A 21072-nucleotide genomic window follows, 5' to 3' on the forward strand; every position below is an offset into this window, starting at 1 on the left:
AGACCTTCCCTTCTGACCACAGGTTCGGAGCCAACTTGGGACATTGTTTCGCACATTAGCATTTACTTCATAACTTTACTTTTTTGTAATCATTATCTCTATTATAATTATACTATTTGATCATTTCCAAAGTGAAATTAATGTCCGCATTCTTTCTCATTTTCCATCTCCACCATCGTCGAGGAAGCCCTTTCTCAACGAAAAAGGTATATATCTCTGCATTTTTCATTCATCCAACATATCGAATCGCGACCGGTCCCGGGCAAACTAGTCAAACGTTTAGTGCCCGAAACGGTAAGTCTGCGAACAGTACGGGTTTTGTATAGTAAATTCAGCCCCGTGAACCTAGACGTTACACAGGGCGCCAGTTGGTCAGTTGGGTGGCCAACAATCCTACGTTATCATTTGAGTCTTTCGACTCCATTCTCTATGCATCTTATACGGGCCTGTGGCCATGAATTTAGACGGTAGCGGTAGCCAGGATCGCTCAGTATGCTATGTCGTGGAGAGAGGGGAGGGTTCCTTGCGGAAGTCCGAGCCTCGCAGACCTATCTGATGTATTGATGATAGAAAGCGGGTATTCGTTCCCCCCACTATGCAACCATAGGCTCACTACGACTCCGAAAGCCTTCTGGAAATTCTGGCATGCGTGAGACATCCCAACTCGTGTCCCTTCTCGCTGATCACATATACCATCACAGCGATGCATACGTGTCTCGGCTTCCGTCGCTTGACTTCGGCAAGCTTCGTTGAACGTAAGTACGAAAGAGAGCGGTATACTTTTCTCGGACCTCTCTTTCTCGCGCTCGATCTTCGTTCGTTTAGCCAACAAGCAAAGCCGTGCTAGCCGAAGCAAATTAAAAAATGTCTTTTCTGGCAGCTATGATAAAAAAGCTGGCCACGTTGAATGAATATGAAAATAATATTTATAAGCAGCCATTAACTTATTAGATTTTATAATAAATAAGGAAATGCGATGACTTTACGTAACATTGATCAATTTTGTTGAGACTCATATGTTACGTATTATTGTTAAAAATATTTTATTTTCTTAATTTATTATTTAATCTAGTAGATTAATGGTAATAAAAAAAAAATCATTATGAAAACAAAATTTAAAAAAATTGCACGAGTCTTCGGGAATCGAATCCGAGCCCGCGATAACAGCAGGCAATCGCCTTACCATCTACGCTATGGCACTTATTTGGCAGCTTAGAAGCAAAGTCGCAAGTCGCTTATTAAAGCGATGGAACCTTTCTCTATTAAGTTTAATTACCAGAAGAAAGTATTAATTATAATCTTATATTTATTTACTTCGTATGTCTTTTCATAATAAAACAAAATATTTTTTTTACATATTTCTAAACATTAATGACTTTAAGGATGTTCTACCCCAAAGGTACTATTCACAGCGGCGAATGGCTGAACGCGTATAGTGAAGTTGTGGATATAACTTAAGCTTTTTGTAATAACGGCAACATGGGAAGATGAACACATGTTTTTCGATCTTTTTATTGTACTACTTATCCTATTATTTTTCGCATCCACAATTAAAACATATAATTTAAAATATAGATATACAAATTTAAGTATAATAATAATTTGAAAATATATATTCTCCCTCATTACTAGTAAATATATGTACCGCAGTTGCGCGCGCATATGCGACGCTGCCATATTTACTAACTTTCACGTTTATCGTGTAGCAATAAAACTTTGATTTAAATTTTCTCGGCAACCGTACGTGTCTTATTTTTCATTTTTTTTATGTGCTGTTAACAAGTATAATCCGTAAAGCATTTATTTTTTAACAAAATCTAAAGAACCGTTTATCTAATATTAGTAAAAATGTTGTCTTTTTAGCAGAATCTCCTATATGTTCCATAGTAAAAGTGATAACATTGATATTGAATTTCTCTAGCTAGAAACGTATCATCAATCTCAGATTTGACTATCGTGTCAATATTGTTATATTTAACCCATTTCAATTAAAATTTAAACAATCTTATGAAAATCATTTTGGGGTAGAACATCCTTAACAGCTGTAGCTTCAAAAAGTGACTCTAACATTGCGGAGAAGATTTTTGAAAGCTGCAGAATTAAAAATAAGTAATGCAAGAATCGTATTTGGTATTTAATATGTCATTCCTATTGCAATCTATTTAATTTAAAATACCTCATAAATAGAAAAACGATTAATCGTTCTTAACAAGTAAAAGCACATGGCTGACAGAGATTAAGTCGATATTTATAATAGATAATATATGAAAAGAAACAAATAAATAAATAAATTGTGATCGATTTTTTGCATTTTCAAATAATAGTATCGCATAATTAAAAGAGGTAGTGCAAAAGTGGATGAGCTAGTCTAAAGGATCGATATCGCAATTTTGGCAAATCATCGAATAGTTCCCCCCGATCTTTCTCCTTTAATTTTTACAATTTTTGAGAAATAAGCATATCTACGTGTAGCCCTAAATGTCTACTTTCTACGATGTCTAAACAACTTTTTTCGATAAAAGCAATTTTTCCGGCTCAAAAAGGCACTTCACGCGCCGTGTACCCGCACCTTAATGTTCGTACGGAAGGAGAAAATCAAAATTAGCAAACGATGCTTATTTCTCAGAAATTGTAAAAATTACAGGAGAAAGATCGGGAGGAACTATTCGATGATTTGCCAAAATTGCGATATCGATCCTTTAGACTAGCTCATCCACTTTTGCACTACCTCTTTTAATTATGCGATACTATTATTTGCAAATGCAAAAAATCGATCACAATTTATTTATTTATTTGTTTATTTTCATATATTACCTATTATAAATATCGACTTAATCTCTGTCAGCCACGTGCTTTTACTTGTTAAGAACGATTAATCGTTTTTCTATTTATGAGGTATTTTAAATTAAATAGATTGCAATAGGAATGACATATTAAATACCAAATACGATTCTTGGGTTAATTATTTTTAATTCTGCAGCTTTCAAAAATGTTCTCCGCAATGTTAGAGTCACTTTTTGAAGCTACAGCTGTTAAAGTCATTAATGTTTAGAAATATGTACAAAAAATATTTTGTTTTATTATGAAAAGACATACGAAGTAAATAAATATAAGATTATAATTAATACTTTCTTCTGGTAATTAAACTTAATAGAGAAAGGTTCCATCGCTTTAATAAGCGACTTGCGACTTTGCTTCTAAGCTGCCAAATAAGTGCCATAGCGTAGATGGTAAGGCGATTGCCTGCTGTTATGGCGGGCTCGGGTTCGATTCCCGAAAACTCGAGCAATTTTTTTAAATTTTGTTTTCATAATGAATTTTTTTTTTATTACCATTAATCTACTAGATTAAATAATAAATTAAGAAAATAAAATATTTTTAACAATAATACGTAACATATGAGTCTCAACAAAATTGATCAATGTTACGTAAAGTCATCGCATTTCCTTATTTATTATAAAATCTAATAAGTTAATGGCTGCTTATAAATATTATTTTCATATTCATTCAACGTGGTCAGCTTTTTTATCATAGCTGCCAGAAAAGACATTTCTTAATTTGCTTCGGCTAGCACGGCTTTGCTTGTTGGCTAAACGAACGAAGATCGAGCGCGAGAAAGAGAAGTCCGAGAAAAGTATACCGCTCTCTCTCGTACTCGAAATATACCGGAGCTATACGAAGGAGACCCAAACATGCACGTACTGCAGTATGGTATGCGTGCAACGTTCGAGGAGGCAGAAGTGGGGTGCTCTCACGGATGCTTCAGTAGCTCTACGTGTTAGTGATCCTATGGAGGCAGAGTGGGGAAGCATTTTAGACCCAGTCTGGCTTCACTGATTGTACATATAAATGCCCAAGAGTTCCGTGATAAGCGCGGCTCGTTTAAATCGGTCTAGATTCTAGACTCTGTAAATTCTTTGGAAATTTAGCAGCTTAGCCATTCCTTCCTTCTCTGCGACACTACTAGGACTCCTAGCTCGCACTCCTTCTCCATTGTCGTCAACTTGGTCTCCAGGAGAACGCCATCCTTTTCTGCTCTATCTTCGTTGCCTAGGAATCTCAGGTGCGAAGTATCCTACCCTGGGACCTCGGGTTATTTGGCCAAGGTTGGGATTGCCTAGCTTTTTGATGTCATTGTGGGTGGTTCTTGCTCTATACTCAGTGAGCGATCTTTATCACATGTACATATTCATATTCTGTATTGATCAGAGTAAAATAAACAGCTTTTCTACCAGTTATTCTCAGCATTATTTTGTCTCCTAGAGTTCTCCTATCCTATAGTTATTAGAAGACATCATCCGATCATCTTTCCAACAAATTTCTGGTCCTTCGAGCCGGATATAACTGGTAGATATTCAATTGAGTTGAATTATGATTGGTGATTCTTCGAAGTAGCTGGAAGGGTGTTTCTGGTGGCAAATGGTAACGCAGGAGGAAATACTCATGTGCGCGGGTCACATTGACCTTTATCGCACGGAATTAGATCGGCTACTAGTCAATACCAAAAAGCGTGGTGTAGGTAATTTTACCGTTTCTTATTTAAATGATCGTCTGGCTAGTGCGAAGGAAACTCTCACGAAAATACATTCGAATCATCTAATGATTACCAATTATTTGTCGGAGAAAGATTTGCAACAGCTTAACTATACGAAGCAAAATACTTATGAGCCAGCTATAACGGCGTATTTGACTGCAGAAGAATACATTTTAGAACAAATCGAGCTTTTAAGCGGTGAGCAAGTCGCTCCTACCACTGCTAGGCAGACCCATGCTCCCTCACTGAAACACACACACTTCCTAAGTTAGATTTACCCAAGTTTAGTGGTGATTATCCTGAGTGGTCAACATTCTATGACTCCTTCAAATCAATGATTCACGATAATTCGACATTACCAGGTGTTCAAAAATTTCATTATTTAAAGGCATGACTTCAAGGAGAAGCTAGCTCAGTAATTCGATCCTTAGCCACCAGTAACGATAGTTACTTAACAGTATGGAATTCGTTGATAGTTAGGTATACAAATGAAAGAATTATTACGTCCAACCTTCTTGGCTAACTAACGCTCATTCCGAAAGTCTATTCTGACAATCTCATGTCCATGAAAACGCTGCGCGATACAACTATAGTTGCGCTTGACTCGTTGAGGAAATTAGGATATCTAGTTGATGGTTGGAGTGCCATACTGGTCCACATACTCACAAACAAGCTAGATCAAGTTATTAGTGTGGAGTAGGAGAAGGAAATAAGACCTGTATTGAAATACCCTTCTTTCACTAAGTTTTTAGATTTTATCACCGAGCAGATTAATATGCTCGAATCTATTAGTACCAAATTCAAAGGTGGTAAACAAAACACTGATAAAGCTTCTCGTCCTAAGTCGTTGAAGTCACACAACGCAACTGTTGATAAAACAAAATGCTTTTATTGTGACGCGGATCATCCTTTCTATCAATGCAATTGTTTTATTGCTTTGAACCCTCAAGCCAGGTATAAAGCAGCTCAAAACAACTCACTTTGTATGAATTGCTTGAGACCTGGACATTCGATATCGTCTTGCCGAAGTAATTCTCGGTGTAAAAAATGTTCCAAGGCACATCATACGCTTTTGCATTTTGAGAAACAATCTAATCCGTCGCCTCAGCGCAATCCATCTCAATCTACTGCACCCACCAGTCTTCAAACTATTGATCAGTCCTCGACTTCGGTGGTTGCTCATGTGAGTGCTATGGATAAACGCACAGTACTCCTTGCTACTTTTCTCTCACAAGCTAAAGCACTAAATGGTCGTCAAATTATTATTAAAGGCTTAGTCGACCCGGGCTCAGAAACGTCTTTCGTGACGGAAAACCTAGCCCAGTTATTAAGAGTTACACGTCGCAAAGTTAATGCAACGATTTACGGAGTAACAGGAGGTGCTGTGCATAGCGTCTCGAGCGAAACTGAACTCATCTTACAGTCAGTTAAACCCGATCAGGCCTCACTCAAGGTGACGCCATTAATTTTACCAAAAATCACGAATTATCGTCCTCGGTCTTATTCACCTCTTGAATTCCCTCAATTAAGTTCTCTGGACCTAGCGGACGAATATGCTTCTGCTAAAAATCCAATTGATATTTTAATTGGTGCAGATTATTATCCTCAGCTTGTACTGAATCAAACAATTCATTCATCGAACCATGCGTTGATAGCACAAGCCACGTTATTTGGCTGGGTTGTGTCTGGTACGCTTGCGTCGCACGTGCATACTGCAACGGTAAACGTTCTTCATTGTTGTGACCTCGATAAATCGTTTAGAGATTTTTGGGAGATTGAAGAAGTTCCTAGCATCTATAGTTTGACCCCTGAAGATCAATTATGCGAGGACATTTTCGTGAGCACCGTTATTCAATTACCGTCAGGCCGCTATCAGGTTGCATTGCCTTTCAAGACAGAGTCCTCCAAATTGGCACTGGGAGCCTCTCGCAGTATAACCGAATCAGCTTTAACGCGAGTTCTCTGTCGTATTAACAAATCTCCTGAGCAGTCCGAAACTATGCTAAATTCATTAGAGAATACGAGGAGTTAGGACATGGAGAAGGTCACAACAAACGCGATTGACGCAGACTCCTTGGTTTACATACCTCATCACGCAGTATTCAAGCTTGAGAATGGAAAACAGAAAATACGTGTCGTATTTAACGCGTCCGCTAAAACTAAGTGTGGTCTATCACTCAACGACGTACTCTTAATAGGCCCAAAACTACAAAAAGATATAACAGCCATTCTTATGAATTGGCGTGATTTTCGTTTTGTTGGCGTAACAGATACTGTCAAAATGTTCCGCCAAATTCTAATTCGTCCGGAAGACAGAAAATTCCAATCTATAATTTGGAAAGATGATTGTGGCAATACTCAAATATATCAATTGAACACGGTTACATACGGTACCGGAGCTGCACCGTTTTTAGCTTCACGGGTAGTACAGGAACTTACAAATCAACATTGTGATCACTTTCCAGATGCGAAATCCATATTACTTCATTCAATCTATGTCGATGATATTCTTTTTGGAGCTAACAACCTTGCGCACTTACGCGATATCCAAGCTCAATTAGTTAAGTTATTGGATAAAGGTAAATTTGAGCGCAGTAAATGGGCATTTAATTCAGCAAGCACAACTCTCCAAGAAATCTCTAATGATTCTAGTAACGCTAATTTTAATTTTAATAGCGAAAATCTTAACGAAACTAGCAAAGTGCTGGGCATATCTTGGAATACCAGCTCTGATTCATTTCGTTTTATAATCTCGCCTTCTTCCATCACTAAGTTAACAAAGCGAATCTTACTCTCGGAAAACACGAAGATTTACGATCCTTTAGGCTGGATCTCACTGTTTACCATTGTGTTAAAGCAAATAATGCAATCAACATGGTTGCTCAAGCTTAATTGGGATGACAAAGTTCCCGAACCCATTCGATCCAAATGAATGTCTTACTACTTGCAAATGTGCGAATTAACAAAAATCACCATCCCGCGCTGGAATGGTCAACTTAGTGAAGCAGACAAATTAGAACTCTATGGGTTCTGTGACGCTTCAAATGTATCCTATAGTGCTGTGGTGTATGCTAAATTCACCAATAATAATAGTCAAACCTCAGTCAGCCTCGTAATGGCAAAAGTCAAAGTGGCGCCTCTTAAAGCAATTAGCATTGCTCGTCTTGAACTAGTCGCCGCTGCTTATTTGACTAAACTAATGCTTCATATCAAGTCATCACTTAAACGTTCAGTGCATGACATTTTTTGTTTTTCTGATTCACAAATTGTGCTGGCTTAGATTGCACAACATTCATCCAAATGGAAAGTTTTTGTAGCCAACCGAGTAGAATATATACAATCAAGTCTAACAGAAGCTCATTGGTCTTATGTCAATACTAAGTCCAATCCTGCAGATCTCAATTCGCGAGGGATTAGTCCAAGCCAATTAATACACTGTGCGCTTTGGTGGGAAGGGCCCTCAATAATTCGGGAAAAATCATCGGGAAATTCTCCTTTAATGTTTGAGACCAACGAGGAAATAAAGACCTCGTCGGTATATTCAAATCATGTCACACGCGATTTACCGTCATATCTTTATAACTATTCGTCGTGGACAAAACTAATTAGTGTTGTTAGCTATGTGTTGCGATTTATAAATCGAGCGCATAGAAAAATTGTTTGTCAACACGCTCACTTGTCAACTCTCGAGCTACGCACTGCAACACTGCGTGTTGTTAAAAATAATTTAAGCTGCTGCTTTCTTAAACGATATATTGATGTTGCAAAGCGAAAAGTCAGTTCCGTCAAGTTCTCGATTACTTTCTCTTGCACCATTTTTAGATGCGCAAGAAGTTCTACGAGTAGGTGGGCGTCTGCAACACTCATTTTTGCAGACAAACAAATGCATCCAATTATTTTGCCAACTAATTATTTTACCGAGCTACTCATTCGACATATCCATATTACGACCTTGCACGGTGGTCTACAGCTTACGTAAACAGTATTACGGCAGGAGTATTGGGTGATCAATGCACGAAACGCTGCGAAAAGTATAATACATAGGTGCATCGCTTGCGTTCGTCAGCGTGCCAAACTAGGAACACAATTCATGGGATCTTTGCCTACTGCTCGAGTAAACCGTAGCCATCCATTTGAACATACTGGCATTGATTACGCAGGGCCCTTCCTTGTAAAACTGCATCAAGGCCGAAACTCAAAATCGGTTAAATGTTATATAGCTGTCTTTGTATGCATGGCTATTTGTGCCATCCACCTTGAGCTCGTCTCCAAATACGATACGGATGCATTCTTGGCGGCTCTAGCTCGGTTTACTTCACGTTGTGGTAAACCCGCGGTGATTTATTTTGATAATGGGTTAAATTTTTAAGGGGCAAATAAGGAATTGAAAATTGCATTCCAAGGCTCTCTGAAACATGCTCAATCCAAAAATTTCGAACCTATACGCGAAATAGAATGGATATTTGGTCCCGTGGCCACTCCTCATTGAGGTGGACTGTGGGAGAGCGGAGTACGAAGCGTGAAACATCATCTAAAGCGTATTCTCGGGACTTTTCTTCCTACGTTCGAAGAAATGACCACATGAATTTGTCGTATTGAAGCCTGTCTAAACTCCAGACCTCTTTCTCGCTTACGCGATGACATTGAAAGCTTAGAATTTCTAACTCCAGGGCATTTCTTGGTTGGTCGCACCTTGCTGGCTCCACCCGAAATTTCCGTTCTAGATTTAAAGGAATCTGCACTAAATCGAAGGCAGAAAATCACTTGGATTACCGAGCTTTTTTTGGCAAAAATGGGCGGGCGAATATTTGCAGTCACTACAATCTCATCCAAAATGGCAAATTAAAAATAACGATTTTCGTGAGGGTGACATCGTTATAATTAAACCTCCAAACACTCCACCTTGCAAGTGGAACTTAGGCCGAATTATTCGTTTAATAATCGGCTCAGACTCAGTAGCAAGAGTAGCTGTGGTTCAAACAGCTAATAAACAGATCCAACGCAGCCTAACCTAGCTGTGTAGGCTCCCGGCATAAATACAAATATTGACAAACAATCCCAACGGTTTCTGATCTTCCGACTCGTACATCTCAACGGTAGAGGGAATTTTCTCCGAAAAATTACTAGGCCAAATTGGCAAATGTGCACGGTCATCTATAAATTTTTAGTATATGAGTGATTCTCAAATTAGCGCTGTCTTAAGTTAGAACACAGCTATTTAGTTGACATTTCTATTTGAATGTGTGATATGCGTGTGTTTGAACGGCGGAACAATATGGAATAGCAGAAATGGTCTTTAGAAAAGGTTATGGATAGTAAAAATTATCATGTTTAGATAAGTATAAATTTTATTGTTTAATCCCAAATATTCTTCTAATAAAGAGATTTTGATCCTTTGTAAAAACTTATTATATTCTAGGAAAATTACCAGCTATGGAATGCTTTCATCGTTCACCAAATCAGTAACTTGGGATGACGTTAATAGAATAAATCATCATAGAAAGAGAAGTAGCTGTCAGACATTAGGAAACAATGATATCTTAATATTAGAGGTAATTCTGATGATTGTAGGATTTTTATAAACAGCTTGTTGATAGATTCTTAATAATATTTTCTGTTCGCAGAGTATATATTTAACTGTATATTGCAGGGAAACTACAAGGTGTAAAATACATTCACTGCTCACTAATTGAGCAATTTGGATTGGTGTTATCATAGTAAACTCAAATTCACCCTGGAGAATGAACAGCAACTGTTAACAACAAAAATCTTTCCAGTATTGTCTTGAGGAGGTTGCAATTGTGTGCGCATATTAATTAATATGCTTACAGTACCTTTTAGATGGTAAGTTAAAGAATAAATCTTGATTAGTAATACATAAGAATTTTAGACGTCTTTCGAGAAACAAAATAAATTTTACATTTAGCATACTATAGAGAATTTCATATTAGGTCATGGAGCAATAAAACTATGATCAAAATGTATGCAGTACTCTTTCCACTTAGTATAATTAATATTCTAGTATCGAGCTTACAGTTTTGAAATGTTTATGAATTTTGTAAGTCATAATAGCAACATGTTAGGATATATTGGAGGTATTTCATATCGTTTCAACATCAAATGAAAACTTTTACTTTCTGTTTGTCCAATAGAATAGGCCTTGAACCAGTAATTTCAACACCACCAGATTTAAGGAAATTTATGTTGTCTTATTTGGGAATCAAAGTATGTATTTCCTTTCAATGTTTTCCATAACCAGAGTACCTTTTGTCAAAAGGGAAAACCAATAAAGAGGTTATTCTACTATGTGTACATTTCAAATGAAATGTGAATAAATTTCAGGTAACTTAACAGATAAATAAATGTATTCAATTGGTTATGCCAATATAAAATTTATATAGTGACATAGGTAATTGTAAGTAGTTAATATAGATATTGCTTTATCTTTAATATTGCTCTGGCATATCCTTAACAAATCTTTGCATTCAATAGATCTGTTCTTGTTGCCAACACTTTTAACACTTTATGTACTTTTTACAGCTCCAACTTATACGAAGGATGAAGACAGAAATATGAAAAAGTGCAGAAAGTGTAAAAAGTGTAGGTAACAAGAACAGACCTAATGTATCCGTAGCCACTATAGGGATATTATGCAGGAAGCATTAGAAGGTAATAGTTTAGCTATTCCAGAAACAATATTAATAGGCAAAGCGATACTGGATGAAATTATTGCACCACTAAATTACATTAGTAAATCTATATATATATATATGTATTATATTGTGTATTACTAGTCATAGAATTTAGAGTAATCGGAATTGTGTGAATTTATAATGTTGAAATTAGACATTTATTATTATATTATGCATTCTATTAACAGCTTAATAATGGAGTTGGCTTGACACAAGGATACTGCAGTTTTCAAAACTCCAGCTCTCCATAGATGTACTTGAGGCAATTTACCTTTCGGCTAAGATAATCAAATATTCAAAGGTATTAACATCACAGACAATATATGAAGCTTGTCTTGACTGGATTTGATTAACACATCAACTAGCATGCAAGAGTATTGTGCAAACATTTCTAAAAGGTAAAATTTCTGCAAACCAGTTAAATAATCTGTGGAGTGTCTTTTAAAAAAATACTTACTTCATATTATGGCCAAATTCATTTCTTTAATACCATTCATCTGCAATTAATCGAATTTGGTAAATTTTTATTATATATTCATGGTTTAAAGAAGACTAAACTTTAAAATGAGCTTTCGAGACAGTTCGTATATGTGTTTGTTTGAATTTTTTTTATATTCTGATGAAAAAAAATACATAGTTGTAATAAGATTCTTTGAAAGGACATTTTTCGTTTGCTCCTTGTAATATATAATAACGCCAATATAAAATAAAAAGTCTCCTTTTTGATGAGAGAGCATTTAGGAATTTTGTTAGACAGATTGTTGCTGTACTGATTATACCTATCTGGCTATAAATGACTTGAAAATCTTTAGAGTTAACAACTATACAGAGCAGCTTGATGTTATATAACTGGAGATATTGCAGCCTTGAAAACTATTTCGATTGAAACAAGAGATGATAAACTAGTATTTTAATTAGGAGCAGTAAGTTTATATTTTAGTTAATGTGCATATTATTGAAACATCAATAGCAGATTTCATGTTACAGTATATGTATCATAACAGTTAATCTGAGGATATTGAGGAGTTCATCTGCTGGGTCAGAAGTCAGCTAGGACTAAAGAATTTTCTTTGGGAAAACAAATCTTAAAGAATTATGATATAGTAATTAATAATCACATTTGGCGAAGATATTTTGTTGGCGGGAAAATTTCTATTGCAAACCACCATTATTTCAATTACAGGATTCTGCCTCTTCGATAAGATTTTCATAAAGCATCGTTTCAGCAACTACTAATGACACGAATAATTAATTTATAATTATTTTTAAGTGAATTTTTTCATCCTTGTTTCTTTCAAGATTTGTATAAAGAATTTTATAATTTTGTAGCTTCGTAAAACTGAAACCAATTGTTTCTAAGTAATTTTTTACACTTCTTTTTTACAGGCAAGGACATACGATGCTTCTATTCTTGCTAGTTTGCCAGAGGTGTTACATGTTCGGGCTAGCAGCTGACTACGTTGACCAATGACATTTCTATTGGAGTTTCATGATTGATCCGCTCCTACTTCCCATGCTTAATCTTATGATGGTTTTTGGCAACAGGTGAACAGAGAGTTGACCAATTGCTGTTGTTGAATGCTGAAATCTGATTAGCTCTTGTCATAAACTAGCATAAAATTAATCTCTGCATATAGCACATCGGATGTAGCATGAAATTACAACGAAGAAATTATTATTGTATGAAGCACATGTGACAGCATATATAGTAATCGCTAAGCCATTCAGCCAGCATAGAAGTATTTGATGGAGAGTTAAATAGTTCAGAAAAATACAATGAAAATAGAATACGTTGTTTATATAAATCAGTTTAATTTAAATTATAATAAATACACCGAGCAATATTTATTTTCAAAAGAGTGGTATTTACCGGACCTTGTCCAACTATTTGAGAAGGTGTCATGCGTTCAATATAGCACTCTGTAAATTAATACAAAATCTAATATTAGAAAAATATAAATGTTTTTGCACAAAACACGACTGACCTATTGTTATTCTAAAAACAAATTTAAGGATTCCAAGTAACCGATGCTAAATTGCATGGTCATATAAAGCGAAAAATATTAGAAATAAAATTCATATACGTTATTTGTATAATCTAACCACTTAAATAAAATTTTCTTAAAGAATCCGATGATATATACTTCTATCTCTCAGGGATAGCTTGGCCAATCCCAGAACTATAATAGCAACATCGAAACAAGGAGCTCGGTTAACGCTGAATAACTGTATAATTAAATACTGAACAAGAAAATTGCGTGAATTAAGAATTTTATTCTTAAATCATTTGCACTCTAGACATGAATCTATCGTAATAAAATTTAATGGGATCCAACCGTGTGCCTACTCCTATATATATTGCTTTACTTCTTTTAACTTTACTATATCTTTAATCTGTTTTCTTTTATATAATTAATGAAAATTTCATAATGATTATTTAGGGTGTTCTATTTTAACTTGCACGGTAAATTATCACAAAACCTTTGGACTCTTTGCATGCCTTCTAAAACTGCCGCATAAGATTTTTACTGTAAAAATTTGGTTTCTTTTTTAAATCTATATTTCTGTAGAATTTGAACTGGGAAAATAATATGACACACCCTCTATATATATACACATATATATAGGCTTTTATAATTACCATTGCCTGCAATTAATTTTTTTATTTTCTGAATTGTTTCTTCTTTCTTGAAAGAAGTGATAGTTAAAAAATATCTAATTGCTTGGTTTCCGAGTTTAGCAACGTCTTCTTCAAAATATTTGAAAGCCTTTTCTAAATTTTTATTGAAGCTTTTGTGTCCCTTCCTTTCTTGTAACGTCCTAATCTTTTTGTTATTTTCACATTGCTTCCTCTCTCTTTCTGTTTCTTTTATTAACTCCATTAACTTGACTGTAATTGATGGAGTTACATTATTAATAAAGGATCTATATATTAAATATTATCTGATGGCTTGCTGGAATTACATTGCATATCATAATCGCATCTATATCCAACATGGAAAGTTAGCTGACTCTTTCGAATCTTATTCTACAATGCAGATTTTAATTAATACCAAATCTACGCCAATATTGCTAAACATAATGGTTAGCTGATTAAGAAAGTTTTCAAACTACTACTAAAGGATTCATCTTTATAAGAACAATAACACTTCTGGTCCAGTTTATTTGACTACAGTTATATAGGCGTGCTTTATATTATGAATAACAAATAATATACTTATCAGAATTTTTTTTTTATAGCATTTATAGTTTTTAACCCTTATTTATACCCAAATGTACTACTCATTATTTTTTCATCATCAACTCAAAGCAATTTCAATAGGAGAAACTGCCGTATACAGAATGAATTGATCATTATTTGCAGTTATATTCTGTAATGAAGCCTTTTAATTTGAGAACCATTTTTTAATGAATGCGTTTCGAAGCCTTCGTGTGTAAAAGGGTATACAATTAAATTTCGCTAGTTGAGACTATTAAACATTTTTAACTTGTGATTCTGATGTTAGAATAACTTACAAAAGAATTTAGATAACGGCGGTCGGGCTCCTAATAGAGTATTGATAGTTCGATGATACCGTTCTTGAGCATTGTTCGTGGTGTCCGCAGCTCTATAAATGCTTAAAATATTTGGATCAGTTTTTAAAATCCACTGATTGAAAATATACTTGAGAAGCTTTCTAAATAAAATCTCTAGATCGTGATTACATTCAATTTCCATCTTTATAAGTAAAAATCCAGTTTTTATATATTTCGGCGGTAGATACGGTAAATTATATAATTTTCTTATAAATAAGAATACGCGAGAAGCTAAATTAATATTTGCTTCTTTGACTTTGGTAAAAATTTTTAATTTTTTTATTTGCTTTCGAACTCTCTAAAAGAAAACAGAACACTGCAGTTTTTCTATTTTGAGGTAGAATAATATTTTGATGAGCATACAAGTTAAAGCCATTAAGTGATTTTACTCACGTAGACATAATGAAAGTAGCAGCCTTGCATTTTGACTGAACAAAATGTAACTGCTATGGCATTCTGCAATCCTTTCTCAAAGTCTGTTATGCAAATTTCCGGTTTAAAATCAGGTAGAATTTCGCTTTTAATGAATTTAAATACACTAATATAGAATTCTTGTTTTTTTGTATCCAATAAAATCCATAGAAATGGAAAAAACTGTAAAAATGGTAATAATTAATGATTAACGTAAACATTAAGTTTTAACCAAAATATATTGTACTGGACAATACTATGTAAAATATTATCACGCATAAATACCTTGTCTTTAATTTTACCCATAATTGTAATTATTTGAGTCGCATCCTTTAATGGTACAGTTTTAAATGTACCATCTAAACTAATAGTTTTACATTCACTTAAAGTGCTGCATAAATTTTTATCATAAAATATAATAGCTGTATAGCTTCCTTCAGTATATTGTAATGTTTCAATTTCATATTTCTCTTCTCCTTCGGAAAATGTTAAGAAATTCCTCCATTTATTATTGTTTAAAACTTTTGAACAATCTTTTATAGTTTTAGGAGACGCAGGGAATCTTTTGCGTTTCCATTTGTTTATAGATCTTTTAATTTCAGGAAATGAAATTTTTTGTGCTGCCATTGGGTGCCTAAGAAATTAATTCCTTTAGCTAATTAAAATATATTTTAATTAAACAATTATACTTTTTGGCGCATATATTGTACGCCTGTTTCGACGTGCTTGGCATTATTTCAACAGTATCATAGATACTCTTTCTAAACTCCGCTAATAGCTTATAATCCAATGGTTTTTCGTGGGAATGGATTGTACCACTGTTAAACATGTTATTGATCAATTTCGCTGTCCCCCTACAGCCTTCTACATTACATTTTAAATAGCTACAAAAAAAATATTTTTTGGAAAGTCATAATTAGGTGGAATTGTAATAGTAATAAACTTACATAACACTCTCTCCATTTACTTTTACGTATGATTTACTTTTGTGATACACATATCCATCTTCGTAATATACAGCTAAACATTTCTTTATTTCCATATTACCCAAGAACAACTTATTAATGTACGACAGTTTGTAAATAAACTAATTAACCCTAAATTATTAAGATATCAATGGTGCTTCTGGAAAAAACTGACGAACAATTTTAGGAAAAAGAGCATCGATGCAGGTAAAGTTTTTCTTGTTCGATTCAGTATTTAAATAAATTAAAAATTATGATTTTTAAATAAATGCTTATTTTTAGCAATAGCTTAAAGATATTGTTATAAAGGGAAATTTTTTGGGTATCCACCAGCGGTGGCTAACCCAGGCTATTTGAAATAAACTTTCTAATGATATATACCTTCAACAATGAGATATACATGTGTTACAAGTATTGGATTTCGGTAAATTATTTGAAATAACGTTTTGCTTAAACAACATGCTTTCCTATTTGAATTTAATTTTAATTATACAAGAATATGATAGATATTTAATTTTTAAAAGAGAAATTAGAAATATAGAAGTCATAAAAATTTTACTTCATAAAGTTGATATAAACAGTAAAAGTTTGGCTACTTCAATGTACATATAATATACATTATGAATTTAAAAATATATTTAAATATTCCTTTAAATAAAAGTTTTATAAAACAGTCTTGGGAGGAACGCAATTAAAGTATTATTTATCATTCTACTTCAATTGGTGTGAATTAATGGTGAAGTATCGCTATAGGTCACGTAAAATGGGACCCTTCATATAAATTCAAAAGTTTCATGCGTTCTTAATGGGAATCTATTTAGCAGTCGTCCTGCTAACGTTTCACGATCCTACTATAATAAAAATTAAATTAAAATACTTGCCTTGAACGTATAAGTTACGAAAAGCTGTCGACAATTAATTAAAAGAATAAACATGCAAGAAACGGCGATGCAATTTAAAAAGTCAAGATGATCATCATATTTCCGTTAGGACGTATTCAACAGCTAAAGCACCAGCAATCTATTTTGACGTATGGCCTTTAAAGCAGAGAAGAATTTTCTAAAACATGTTTGTCAATTGTATAACTATATAGGTTTTGTGATAATTTACCGTGCAAGTTAAAATAGAACACCCTAAATAATCATTATGAAATTTTCATTAATTATATAAAAGAAAACAGATTAAAGATATAGTAAAGTTAAAAGAAGTAAAGCAATATATATAGGAGTAGGCACACGGTTGGATCCCATTAAATTTTATTACGATAGATTCATGTCTAGAGTGCAAATGATTTAAGAATAAAATTCTTAATTCACGCAATTTTCTTGTTCAGTATTTAATTATACAGTTATTCAGCGTTAACCGAGCTCCTTGTTTCGATGTTGCTATTATAGTTCTGGGATTGGCCAAGCTATCCCTGAGAGATAGAAGTATATATCATCAGATTCTTTAAGAAAATTTTATTTAAGTGGTTAGATTATACAAATAACGTATATGAATTTTATTTCTAATATTTTTCGCTTTATATGACCATGCAATTTAGCATCGGTTACTCGGAATCCTTAAATTTGTTTTTAGAATAACAATAGGTCAGTCGTGTTTTGTGCAAAAACATTTATATTTTTCTAATATTAGATTTTGTATTAATTTACAGAGTGCTATATTGAACGCATGACACATTCTCAAATAGTTGGACAAGGTCCGGTAAATACCACTCTTTTGAAAATAAATATTGCTCGGTGTATTTATTATAATTTAAATTAAACTGATTTATATAAACAACGTATTCTATTTTCATTGTATTTTTCTGAACTATTTAACTCTCCATCAAATACTTCTATGCTGGCTGAATGGCTTAGCGATTACTATATATGCTGTCACATGTGCTTCATACAATAATAATTTCTTCGTTGTAATTTCATGCTACATCCGATGTGCTATATGCAGAGATTAATTTTATGCTAGTTTATGACAAGAGCTAATCAGATTTCAGCATTCAACAACAGCAATTGGTCAACTCTCTGTTCACCTGTTGCCAAAAACCATCATAAGATTAAGCATGGGAAGTAGGAGCGGATCAATCATGAAACTCCAATAGAAATGTCATTGGTCAACGTAGTCAGCTGCTAGCCCGAACATGTAACACCTCTGGCAAACTAGCAAGAATAGAAGCATCGTAGGTCCTTGCCTGTAAAAAAGAAGTGTAAAAAATTACTTAGAAACAATTGGTTTCAGTTTTACGAAGCTACAAAATTATAAAATTCTTTATACAAATCTTGAAAGAAACAAGGATGAAAAAATTCACTTAAAAATAATTATAAATTAATTATTCGTGTCATTAGTAGTTGCTGAAACGATGCTTTATGAAAATCTTATCGAAGAGGCAGAATCCTGTAATTGAAATAATGGTGGTTTGCAATAGAAATTTTCCCGCCAACAAAATATCTTCGCCAAATGTGATTATTAATTACTATATCATAATTCTTTAAGATTTGTTTTCCCAAAGAAAATTCTTTAGTCCTAGCTGACTTCTGACCCAGCAGATGAACTCCTCAATATCCTCAGATTAACTGTTATGATACATATACTGTAACATGAAATCTGCTATTGATGTTTCAATAATATGCACATTAACTAAAATATAAACTTACTGCTCCTAATTAAAATACTAGTTTATCATCTCTTGTTTCAATCGAAATAGTTTTCAAGGCTGCAATATCTCCAGTTATATAACATCAAGCTGCTCTGTATAGTTGTTAACTCTAAAGATTTTCAAGTCATTTATAGCCAGATAGGTATAATCAGTACAGCAACAATCTGTCTAACAAAATTCCTAAATGCTCTCTCATCAAAAAGGAGACTTTTTATTTTATATTGGCGTTATTATATATTACAAGGAGCAAACGAAAAATGTCCTTTCAAAGAATCTTATTACAACTATGTATTTTTTTTCATCAGAATATAAAAAAAATTCAAACAAACACATATACGAACTGTCTCGAAAGCTCATTTTAAAGTTTAGTCTTCTTTAAACCATGAATATATAATAAAAATTTACCAAATTCGATTAATTGCAGATGAATGGTATTAAAGGAATGAATTTGGCCATAATATGAAGTAAGTATTTTTTTAAAAGACACTCCACAGATTATTTAACTGGTTTGCAGAAATTTTACCTTTTAGAAATGTTTGCACAATACTCTTGCATGCTAGTTGATGTGTTAATCAAATTCAGTCAAGACAAGCTTCATATATTGTCTGTGATGTTAATACCTTTGAATATTTGATTATCTTAGCCGAAAGGTAAATTGCCTCAAGTACATCTATGGAGAGCTGGAGTTTTGAAAACTGCAGTATCCTTGTGTCAAGCCAACTCCATTATTAAGCTGTTAATAGAATTCATAATATAATAATAAATGTCTAATTTCAACATTATAAATTCACACAATTCCGATTACTCTAAATTCTATGACTAGTAATACACAATATAATACATATATATATATATAGATTTACTAATGTAATTTAGTGGTGCAATAATTTCATCCAGTATCGCTTTGCCTATTAATATTGTTTCTGGAATAGCTAAACTATTACCTTCTAATGCTTCCTGCATAATATCCCTATAGTGGCTACGGATACATTAGGTCTGTTCTTGTTACCTACACTTTTTACACTTTCTGCACTTTTTCATATTTCTGTTGTAACGTCCAGAGTAGCATAATCGTTATTTTGACTGTTACTGGTAGCGTATCTAGCCTTCACGTAAGGCGTTATGGGTAAATGATGAACTCTGGGCGCACAAAAATGAAGAGAGAAGAAAAATATAACAAATATAATACAACACCTTACCTATTCGTGAGTATTGTAATGAACCCAAACAACAACAAAATATAAAGGTAGAAAGGGACCTCTCTTGTCGACTGCTCAGTAGACTACGGACGTGATCGCCGTAGGGAGTCCTTGGATTGGCGAGGATATGTGTGTGTGTGAGTATGTGGTCGTTAACGTGAACACCAGATTAAGTATGAGTAATAAAAAAACTTTAATCAATTGAATTACACAAATTAATTCGCGTGACAATTAAAACACGAGATATCTGAATGACACAAAATCACGAACTCAACCTCGCTCTCTAAGACAAAAAAAATTTATGACGATTGGAAAAAACGACCTAATTAAGTAACGAATCTATAAAAAAAGCCGCTCGCGTCCACTCGCTCCCAGCTTAAATAATTAGTCGAGAGGGGAGTGAGATGCCACCTCTGACCAATCAGAAGGCACGACCGCCTGAGCTGATGCGCTAGAGAAGAAGAGCAAGGATGTTGAGCTTGCACTTTCGGTATACAATCGTTTATTTATTCAAAGACGCAATTTTTAATGAATAATAATAAAAAATAATTTCAAGGTAGGGTTTCGCAGTAACATTAGCCAGTGTATTGATTTAATTCCTTAAAAAGAAAGAAAAAATATAGACCTCTGCAAGAAGGGGAAAACATTTATCCTTTAGGAAGTAATTACACGACATTGCTGTCAAACGGTTAATTGTTCCCACAAATAAAATTGTTAAACAATTTACACGTGGCTATCTGTTAACGCGATGCCAAGCCATCGCGAGGCCGGATGCGCTGATGCATAAGTTTCTTATTCCTATGGTAGCGAAATATACTAGGTGGCCCAGATGGTTCGGAGGAGGAAAAGGGAACCATATGTCCCCGCGGTACCGCACTGGAGATCAAGCGGCGGATGGATTTGAAAACGCACACAGGGTGTAGCGGAGAGGAGATAGGATGGCTCAAGCCAGTAGCGTGAGATCTGCTGATTTTGCGTCTGGCTGCGATTAGTATCGAGTTGGCGAAGTAGGAAAGTTATTAATTATTAATTTGAAAGAAAA

At 34.1% G+C, this 21072-nt stretch overlaps 4 protein-coding genes and 1 long non-coding RNA gene across 6 annotated transcripts; 4 read left to right on the top strand and 1 right to left on the bottom strand.

The window, feature by feature from the left end:
* Positions 1-5093: 5093 nt before the first annotated feature.
* On the top strand, positions 5094-6566 carry LOC136778120 (uncharacterized). Its single transcript, XM_066734730.1, has 2 exons — positions 5094-5216; positions 5280-6566. Exons 1-2 carry the CDS (start codon positions 5094-5096, stop codon positions 6564-6566), a joined length of 1410 nt encoding a protein of 469 aa, XP_066590827.1.
* Positions 6567-6569: 3 nt separating this feature from the next.
* LOC136778121 (uncharacterized) lies at positions 6570-7466 on the top strand. The gene has a single exon (XM_066734731.1). The coding sequence runs from the start codon at positions 6570-6572 to the stop codon at positions 7464-7466; it is 897 nt and encodes a 298-aa protein (XP_066590828.1).
* LOC136778123 (uncharacterized) lies at positions 7467-9741 on the top strand. The gene is made up of 7 exons (XM_066734732.1): positions 7467-7766; positions 7815-8509; positions 8579-8890; positions 8989-9044; positions 9136-9272; positions 9349-9507; positions 9703-9741. Exons 1-7 carry the CDS (start codon positions 7467-7469, stop codon positions 9739-9741), a joined length of 1698 nt encoding a protein of 565 aa, XP_066590829.1.
* A 201-nt stretch (positions 9742-9942) lies between these two features.
* Positions 9943-11132, top strand: LOC136778163 (uncharacterized). Of its 2 annotated transcripts, XR_010823372.1 has the most exons (4): positions 9943-10086; positions 10185-10378; positions 10687-10876; positions 11075-11132. It is a non-coding gene; the product is annotated as an uncharacterized lncRNA (long non-coding RNA). The 2 variants fall into 2 exon arrangements; XR_010823371.1 differs by having other exon boundaries at positions 10687-11096.
* A 3544-nt stretch (positions 11133-14676) lies between these two features.
* LOC136778124 (uncharacterized) lies at positions 14677-16255 on the bottom strand. The gene is made up of 6 exons (XM_066734733.1): positions 16161-16255; positions 15903-16097; positions 15499-15847; positions 15196-15396; positions 14743-15100; positions 14677-14696 (listed from the first exon to the last, which is right to left on the bottom strand). The coding sequence occupies exons 1-6, from the start codon at positions 16253-16255 to the stop codon at positions 14677-14679; spliced, it is 1218 nt and encodes a 405-aa protein (XP_066590830.1).
* Positions 16256-21072: the final 4817 nt, after the last annotated feature.

This window comes from Prorops nasuta, unplaced genomic scaffold (genome assembly GCF_024137725.1).
Source record: "Prorops nasuta isolate Cenicafe-Biocafe unplaced genomic scaffold, Cenicafe_Pnas_1.2 PNAS00013, whole genome shotgun sequence".
Lineage (NCBI taxonomy): Eukaryota > Metazoa > Arthropoda > Insecta > Hymenoptera > Bethylidae > Prorops > Prorops nasuta.

Bases quoted from the DNA above. Each gene is read 5' to 3' on its own strand.
- LOC136778120 (XM_066734730.1), top strand. From the start codon at position 5,094: ATGTCCATGAAAACGCTGCGCGATACAACTATAGTTGCGCTTGACTCG. The intron at 5,217-5,279 runs GTTATTAGTGTG...TCTTTCACTAAG, and splicing joins TCACAAACAAGCTAGATCAA to TTTTTAGATTTTATCACCGA.
- LOC136778121 (XM_066734731.1), top strand. From the start codon at position 6,570: ATGGAGAAGGTCACAACAAACGCGATTGACGCAGACTCCTTGGTTTAC.
- LOC136778123 (XM_066734732.1), top strand. From the start codon at position 7,467: ATGTCTTACTACTTGCAAATGTGCGAATTAACAAAAATCACCATCCCG. The intron at 9,273-9,348 runs GCACTAAATCGA...GAATATTTGCAG, and splicing joins TTCTAGATTTAAAGGAATCT to TCACTACAATCTCATCCAAA. The intron at 9,508-9,702 runs GTTCAAACAGCT...ATAAATTTTTAG, and splicing joins CAGTAGCAAGAGTAGCTGTG to TATATGAGTGATTCTCAAAT.
- LOC136778124 (XM_066734733.1), bottom strand. From the start codon at position 16,255: ATGGAAATAAAGAAATGTTTAGCTGTATATTACGAAGATGGATATGTG. The intron at 15,848-15,902 runs GTATAATTGTTT...TTAATTTCTTAG, and splicing joins TACAATATATGCGCCAAAAA to GCACCCAATGGCAGCACAAA. The intron at 15,397-15,498 runs GTATTTATGCGT...CCATTTTTACAG, and splicing joins TGGGTAAAATTAAAGACAAG to TTTTTTCCATTTCTATGGAT.